Source organism: Tasmannia lanceolata, unplaced genomic scaffold (genome assembly GCF_043159265.1).
Source record: "Tasmannia lanceolata isolate RefF3 unplaced genomic scaffold, GAP_Taslan_0.1 ptg000044l, whole genome shotgun sequence".
In the NCBI taxonomy this organism is placed as follows: Eukaryota; Viridiplantae; Streptophyta; class Magnoliopsida; order Canellales; family Winteraceae; genus Tasmannia; species Tasmannia lanceolata.
The window spans coordinates 19,881,844-19,890,815 of record NW_027518721.1 but is presented as its reverse complement, the minus strand read 5'-3'; the positions used below and the strand labels follow the sequence as shown (position 1 = coordinate 19,890,815).

The 8,972-nt window shown below is 39.8% G+C and overlaps 1 protein-coding gene across 1 annotated transcript; it reads left to right on the top strand.

Moving 5' to 3' along the window:
- The first annotated feature begins 201 nt into the window (after positions 1 to 201).
- Positions 202 to 888, top strand: LOC143863399 (uncharacterized). The gene has a single exon (XM_077374065.1). It carries the CDS (start codon positions 202 to 204, stop codon positions 886 to 888), a length of 687 nt encoding a protein of 228 aa, XP_077230180.1.
- Positions 889 to 8,972: the final 8,084 nt, after the last annotated feature.

Genomic DNA, 8,972 nt, shown 5'->3' with positions numbered 1-8,972 from the left:
TTTAGACCTTGTATTTTCTTTATTTGTAAGTTCTTTTAGTGAAATTTGAAGGGTTTTGAGTAATACATCAACTTGGGTTACTTTCTTTGTGTGTTTGACATCAAGAGAACAATCTTCTTCTCTTGAAACTCATATTCTCCATCCAACCTCGTTGGTTTCATTCCAACAAAGTGGTCTCAGAGCGTAGGTTGAAAGTTGATCATGGCTTCCAATATGTTGCAACCTCAACTTCTTCGATTCAATGGCAAGAACTACAACCAATGGAGCATTCAAATGAAGGTGTTGTATGGATCTCAAGATCTATGGGATATTGTTGAGACTGGCGTTGAAGAACCGGAGGATCAAGCGGCTCTCACTCCGCAACAACTCAATGAGTTGAAAGACAATCGGAAGAAAGACAATAAGGCTTTGTTCTTTATCTATCAAGCGGTGGATGAAGTCATCTTTGAACGAATTTCATCGGTGACTGCGGCAAAAGAAGCGTGGGATACACTCTATACATCATACAAAGGAGAAGACAAAGTAAAGTTGGTAAAATTACAAACCCTTAGATGTGACTTTGATGCATTAAGGATGAAAGATTTCGAATCGGTTGAAGATTTTTACAATCATGTTATTTCTCTTGTGAATCAATTGAGAATAAATGGTGAAGATATTCAAGATCGAAGGATTGTGGAGAAAATACTTAGAAGTTTGACTCGAAAATTTGAGTATATTGTTGTTGTGATTGAAGAATCAAAGGATTTAGCTACTTTATCCTTAGAAAGTTTATTGGGATCGCTCCAATCCCATGAACTACGAATGAAGCAATTTGATTCTTCTCCTCTAGAACAAGCTTTTCAAACTCAAGTCTCTTTTAGGGGTGATTCTAGAGGAAGAGGAAGATGAAGAAATTCTTTTCGTGGAAGAGGGAGAAATGGTGGAGAAAGAAATCAAGAATATGAAAAAGATGAGAGTGGTTCTTCTACAAGAGAAAGAGGGAGAGGAAGACCTCTATCCCAAATTCAATGCTATCATTGTCAAAAGTTTGGTCATACCATGAAGTATTGTAGGAAGAAGATTACGGAAGAAAGCAAGAAAGACTCCACCTTCATGCATGAGAAAGAAGAAAGTAAAGATGAAGACACACTTTTTCTTGCTTGTAATGTGCAAGAAGTGGCTCTTGAAGAGACGTGGTATCTTGATAGTGGTTGTAGTAACCACATGACGGGCAACAAAGGCGTATTTGCAAAGTTGGATGAATCTCTCCAAAGTGAAGTTCTAACGGGTGATGACAAGAGGCTTTCCATAAGGGGAAGTGGTGATATTCTTGTTCAAACAAAGAAAGGCGTCAAGCGCATCTCCAATGTTTTCTATGTTCCCGGTCTAAAGCACAATCTCTTGAGTGTTGGGCAACTTCTAATGAAAGGGCACGATGTTCATTTCAAGGAAGATGTATGTGAAATCAAAGACAAGAATCATGTTCTTATAGCCAAGGTGAGAATGACTCAAAACAAGATGTTTCCTCTAAAGTTTCAAAGTGAAGCTTTTCCTTGCTTCAACACTATTGTCAAAGATATGTCATGGCTATGGCATCTTCGCTATGGTCACTTGAGCTTTAGCACTTTATCTCTTATGAACAAGAAGCATATGGTGAGAGGCATGCCGAACATCGACCACCAAGATCAAGTGTGTGAAGGATGTGCACTTGGAAAGCATCAAATAGACTCTTTTCCCATTGGAAAGGCATGAAGGGCATCAAATCCTCTTGAGCTAGTGCATTCGGATTTATGCGGGCCTATGCAAACAAAATCAATTGGAGGTAATTGATATTTTCTCACCTTCATTGATGATTATAGTAGAAAGACATGGGTTTATTTTTTTAAAGAAAAATCGAAAAATCTTTGGATGCTTTAAAATTTTCAAGAGCTTGGTTGAAAAGCAAAGTGGTTTCATGTTGAAAACTCTGCGTTCCGATAGAGGTGATGAATATGTTTCTCATAAGTTTGAGAATTTCTTGAAAGAGAATGGGATTCGGCATCAACTTACCACTCAGTACACACCTCAACAAAACGGAGTTGCCGAAAGGAAGAATCGGACAATTATGGAATTGGCTAGAAGTATGTTGAAAGCTAAAGGGATGCCTAATATGTTTTGGGCGGAAGCCGTTGCATGTGCCATTTATCTCTTGAATCGGGCATCATCAAAAAGTGTTCCAGGTACGTATGACTCCTCAAGAAGCTTGTAGTGGTCATAAGCCTTGTGTTTCTCACTTGAGAATTTTTGGTAGTATTGCCTACTCTCATTTGCCAGATGAAACAAGAAGAAAGTTGGATGATAAATCTGAAATATGTATCCTTGTTGGATATAGTTAAAGTTCAAAAGCGTACAAGTTGTTCAATCCCATGGCTAAGAAAATTATCATAAGTAGGGATGTGAAGTTCAATGAAGAAGAATGTTGAAATTGGAATCAAAGTGAGAAGAAGAAAGAAGTTTTGGTAGATATGGATGAAAGCAAAGATACTCATGATGGTGGAATTGAAGAAAATGAAGAGGATATGGCTCCTCCTATCACTTCATATTCTTCTCCGTCTTTTTCGGCTCCATCATCTTCATCGTCTTCAACAAGCCCTGACTCTCCTCCAAGGCAGACGAAATGCATAAGAGAAATTTATGAAAAGTCTAGAAGAATTACCGATGAAGAGTTAGCAAATTTTGCTTTGTTTGCCGATGCCGATACGATTAGTTTTGAGGAGGCATGTCAAGAAAAAAAGTGGAAGCAAGCAATGAATCAAGAAATGTGTTCAATCCAAAGGAACAATACTTGGAAGCTAACAGAGCTTCCAAATGGGCAAAAGACTATCGGTGTGAAGTGGGTTTACAAGACAAAGTTGAATGCAAGTGGTGAAGTTGAAAAGTATAAAGCTCGCTTAGTAGTAAAAGGCTACAAGCAAAGGTATGTCACTGATTATAAAGAAGTGTTTGCTCTCGTTGCTCGTCTTGAGATAATTCGTATGGTTCTAGCTTTGGCGGCACAAAATAGTTGGAAGGTTTATCAAATGGATGTCAAATCGGCATTCTTAAATGGGTTTCTTGAAGAGGAGGTGTATGTTGATCAACCTTCCGGTTATGTGAAGAAAGGTGAAGAAAGCAAAGCGTGCCGATTGAAGAAGGCTTTATATGGCTTGAAACAAGCACCAAGGGCATGGTATAGTCACATTGACGGATATTTCATGAAGAATTATTTTAAAATGTGTCCTTATTAACACACCCTCTACATCAAAGAGAACGCTAAAGGTGAGCTTTTGATTGTTTGCTTATATGTTGATGATTTAATTTTTACCGGCAATAGTTCAAGTATGTGTGAAGAATTCAAAAGAAATATGATGCAAGAATTTGAGATGACCGACATGGGTCTTCTCCATTTCTTTGTTGGTATTGAGGTCAACCAAAGAGAGGATGGAATTTTTATTTCTCAAAAGAAGTATGCAAAGGATTTGCTAAAGAGGTTTAGAATGGAAGGTGCTACACATATTAGCACACCTATGGAAGTTGGTTTGAAACTATGCAAGAATGAGGATGAGAAAGGAGTTGATGCAACTCTTTATAGAAGTCTTGTCGGTAGTCTCATATACTTGACGGCTACAATACCGGATCTTATGTTTACGGTGAGTATGATTAGTAGATTTATGGAATCACAAAAAAGAAGTCATTGGGAAGCCGGTAAAAGAATCCTAAGGTATGTAAGTGGAACGGTTGATCATGGGATACGTTATGGAAGAGTTAAAGATTCAAGTTTGATTGGTTATTGTGATGGTGATTAGGGCGGAAGTGTTGATAATAGCAAGAGTACTTCTGGCTGTGTTTTTAACATTGGTTCGGGTGCAATTTCATGGGCATCAAAGAAGCAATCGATTGTTTGTCTTTCTACGGCGGAAGCGGAGTACATTTCATTATCTTCGGCGGGTTATCAAGCTCTTTGGCTACGATGGATATTAGAAGAACTCAAACATCCGTAACAAAGTGGTACGGGTTTATTTTGTGATAATAGTTCAGCGATTTCACTCACAAAGAATCCAGTTTTTCATGGCAAAAGCAAGCACATAAGGATCAAGTATCATTTCATTCGAGACTTGGTAAATGATAGAGTTGTCAAGGTTCGTTTTTGCAAGACTCAAGGTCAAGTTGCGGATATTTTTACAAAGGCTTTGAAGACCGATACATTCATCAAGATGAAGGCAAAACTCGGTATTGTAGTGGTCTAGCTTAAGGGGGGCTGTTGGAAATTTAATCTTGACCACTTGATCTTGATCATCTATCCACTTGACTTTCTTGGCTTGGAAGACAAGACTTGACCACATTGGAAATCTCCTTTGTGGCATTTAATGGCCTAGGGACTATGTTTTGTGTTTTGGAATTGTGCTAATCATTTACTTTTCATATAATAGTGTGTTAGTGGTGCTTAGGAAAGCTAATAGTAATTAAGAAAAGTTAATTTCAGATTTGTAATGAGGGCTAAGATTTAGATATTGTATCTTCTTCATTTGTAAGTTCTTTTAGTGAAATTTGAAGGGTTTTGAGTAGTACAACAACTTGGGTTACTTTCTTTGTGTGTTTGACATCAAGAGAACAATCTTCTTCTCTTGAAACTCATCTTCTCCCTCCAACCTCGTTGTTTTCATTCCAACAATAAAGGCAACATCCTCTACTTTCAAAAAAAAAAAAAAAACCTTAAGGTTTGCAGAATCATTTGCAACCTTCTCAAACTCTTCAACCACTCCCTTAACAAAGACCATAGCCAAAGGTGTTGCAACGGAGAAAGGAGACATGCTATTTACTCGAATTCCAAGCTGCCCGGGTTCGGCGGCCATGTTCTTCGTGAGCCCGCCACCGCGTGCTTTGTGCAGGTCTAAGCATGGGAGCCAGCTCTGGCTATCACCGAGCTCCCCTGCATGTCGGTATCATTACGCGGGCTGGGTGTTTTGTGCCCAGAAATACACCCCGTTACATTGGTAATTCGTGTTGGGTATAAAATATGAGAGAACATTTCCTACACACTTGTGTAGGTAAATTACCTACACACTACCTTAAAATACAGTAGGGGCCCACATTGTTTGGATGATCCGAACAATTCATTTGAATGGTCCTCACATAGATAGGGTGTCCACAAAAAATCAGATCCATAGGATCATCCCAACCCTACGATTTGTGGAGGTAAAATGGACGTGTATAAACCTTCACAAATTAGTCCATTTTTTTGCCTCCATAGTTTGAATGGTTAGGATGATCCTATGGATCTGATTTTTTGTGGACACCCTATCTATGTGAGGACCATTCAAATGAATGGTTTGGATCACCCAAACAATGTGGGCCCACTGTATTTTAAGGTAGTGTGTAGGTAACTTACCTACACAAGTGTGTAGGTAACTTACCTACACAAGTGTGTAGGAAATGTTCTCTCATATAATATAACCCATGTATGTTCTAATAGAAGCCCAATAAGATAATGGACCGATGTAGTGGGTCCATTTGGGCTAGAGCCCACTAACCTATTAAAACCCTAGTGTATCTAATATATATAGGGGCTGGAGGAAACAAACTTGGTATTCTAAATTAGATACCTTGGGTGTAATGCTTCAAGCAACCTCTTGCTTGACCTAATTACTCTAACAATCTTGAAGCATTAAGCTTAAATTTTCTCCCTGGGATCATCTTCTCCTCTCGAAATATTTATCGTTGGAATCAAGACAAAGAAAGAACCGATTTGGGCGTGGGTTTTTTTTGTTTTCTCCCTCAAAATTTGTTTGGGCCGTGGATTTCTTCTCCCACAGAAATTCTCACAATGTTCGTTTTTTTGTGCGTGGGATTTTAATCCCTCGGAAAAAGACTCCATCGTTTTGTTGGGTAACCTGCTATTATACACTAAGCAGCCCACTCACTTTGTGTTGGGGTTGCTCCCTCTCTCTCTTTTGTTCAACAAATCAAATTTGGATCCACCGATTACAAGAAGTTGCAAGCGCAACTCTCTTTTCTTGAGGTTGGATCAACCGGTTAGAAGAAGTTGCAGGCCTCCCTCTTCATATTGATTTAAAAAAAAGGGGGGCAAGCTCTCTCTCTCTCTCTCTCTCTCTCTCTCTCTCTCATACCCAACAACAATATTTGATTGGAGTTTTGTGATCGTTTTGTCCACCTTCTCCACATACAAGATCGAAGCTGATGTTACGATTATGGGGGTTTAAAACCTTGTTGGCCGAACCCTCTTTGAGATCAACTTGTTGGGATAAAGCAGTGAAAAAGGGGCGTTTTTAAGCGAAAAAAGAAGAAGAAAGGAAACGTTCAACTCTGTGGAAAAATCTCGCCTCAGCCTTCTCTATGAAACCGATCATGTTGGGGTTTCACACGACAATGGATTGAAACTGGAAATCGGTTTGGGTTTCTCCTCTCACAATTTGCCTTGTTGAATCCAAGCTACTGTTGATACACTCTTTTGGAGGTTGTGTTGTTGGTGGGATCCTTGTGTCATAGTCCCTGTGGCCACAACTGTCGCTTTGCCGAACCTTGGAGTCTAAATACCATTGCCGAACCCTTGGTGGACGAAAATCCTTTTTGTTTGGCCGCATCCCATGGGGCTGAATATTCAACGGAATAATTTGGTGGAGGAATCGTTGGTCCCGAATTTCTCTTGGATTTGCGGGCGGTTCACACGGCTCGGTTCTTGGATTCAACTTGGATTGGGTTCTCCCGATTCGCCAATCAGGTGTACTCTTTCCAATTTTTATTTCCTTTTAAATATACAATGGAAAAGAACACTGTGCCGTTTGAGATGGTCAAACTTCAATCCTTTGGTGGATCTGAGTTTAATTCCTGGAAGCGAAAGACCCAATTCGGTCTGACATACGTGAATTATTTTTATACCGTTTTGAGTACCTTTGATGAGACGGATGAAGAAGTTGATGGATCTCAATGGCTTAAAGATGAGGATTTCTGCAAAGACTACTTGTTGAATTGTCTTTCAGACCGTCTTGCAGAAACCTCTAGTAAATATAACACTGCTAAAGACCTATGTGACAACTTAAATGCTCAATTCAAGAAGGAGGAGGAATTGTTCAAGACTCATCTTGTGGACAAATTCATGGATTTCTAGTTTCAAGAGGACACGAAAATCACTCCTCAAGTAACTGATCTAGAGAATTTGAGATCTAAGTTGCATAATGAAAAAATAGTAGTCTGTGACTCGTTTCTTGAAGGTGCAATTGGACACAGGCCATAGCCGAATTCAATTTTTCGTTTATTAGAGGGGACCAACGAATTAGATTCACGTTTTTGGGTTCAAGAAAGATAACCAAACGTTGGTTTTGCAACATGCTTTTCACCCAACAGAGAAGGCAAAAAGGTAATCGATTGTTTTGAATTGGGAAACCCTTGCTATTGTTCGGTGGTGGATCTCTGCAAAACCACCGTTGGAATTCTTGGTCTCTTTCAACACCAAAAGAGGACATATGTTGCACTATTTTTTTTTCCTCTTGAAGCCTGGTAGAACTTCAGCCATAGTTGGGCAGATCATGGTGGAAATAAAAACACCACAATTTCAAGGGTCTTTTGGGGGTCGATTTGAGCGTGGGTGTATTCTTCCACAGATCCAATTTAGCCATGGTTTTGCCTTCCTCAAAACTTGTTTGGGCGTGGGTTTCAATCCCACATAAATCAATTGGTTTTTCGGATTTTTGGCTGTGGGTTTCTTTTTTTTTCTTCACCTCAGAATAGAAACGAGGGTTTCTTTCATCTTGGAACAGACATCTTGAAAGAAATATGTTGGATCGTTGGGGGTTTCTCTCGGATTCTTAATCGGCGAGAGCTTCAGATTCCTTGGCCAGCTGCCGGCTCCAACTTATTTGCAACCCTAAACTCTTGTGGAGCGCAATTATCTCTCTTTCTGTACAAGAGATTGGTGTTTTGGCAAGCCGGTTCCATTGGTTGTGGAAACAAGGGCTGAGATTTGGGGGGTTTTTTGACTCATCATGGGCTCTATCTTGTTGCCCGTAACCTCTCTGCTCCAAAGGGCTGAACTTGTGGAAGTTCTTTGTGGTCGAAATTTTTTTTAGTGATGGACGGCGAAATTTCGGAATCCAATTGTTGGAGCCAAATCCCCTTGGTGGATTGATCTATTGGAGCTATTTGGTTCGAACCAGAGATATTTGTCACCTGTTTGGACAGAATACCTATGCGCTATATCAGCTGTGTGCGATATCACCTTTTGGGATATTTTGTGCCTAGGAGGATTTTATGCGATATTTGGCGCACAAGAGCGAGAAATCAATTTGTGTAATTGTTTTTGCAATTTGGAAACTGGTTTATGCGAGAAACCTGTAACCGTTGATTGATTCACTCAACTCGCAAGAGTAATTACAGCCAGTTCCAAGTGGTCTTGTAAGCTGGTTCTTGTGGATCTTCTCAGACATAATTGGTATGAGACAGTAGAACGAGAAATCTGTTTTTCAGAAATTGCTGTCAACTGATGCAAGCCGCCGGCTTCTAACTGGTTACCTTCGCGGCATTTGTGGCCGGTTTTTTTGAACTAGTTTTCTCAGACTTTACAACTGGTTCAGTTTGTGAAACTGGTTTTAGACCAGTTCTCTACAACCAGTTTTGTTGACAGTTTGGGTTCTTTTGAATCTGTTTGGTTTGCCACCAGTTCTTGCATGAGCCTAAATGCCTCGGGTTTGGCCTTGGCTGTTTCTTTATTCTCTGGTTCACCCCCTGTAAATCCCAATATTTGTCAGTTGGGTTTGGGTTATTACCTTGGTGGTTATCTGTTGCTGAAGGGTTTCACCTTGGCTGTTGGATTTGGTACGCGATTTGGTTCACCAATTTGGCTTCGGCTTTCGCAATACACAAATCAGGTGCACTCTTTCCATATTTACTTTTGTAGTTAGCCTAAAATGGAAAAGACTATTATTCCCTTTGAGATGGTCAAACTTCAATCCTTTGGTGGA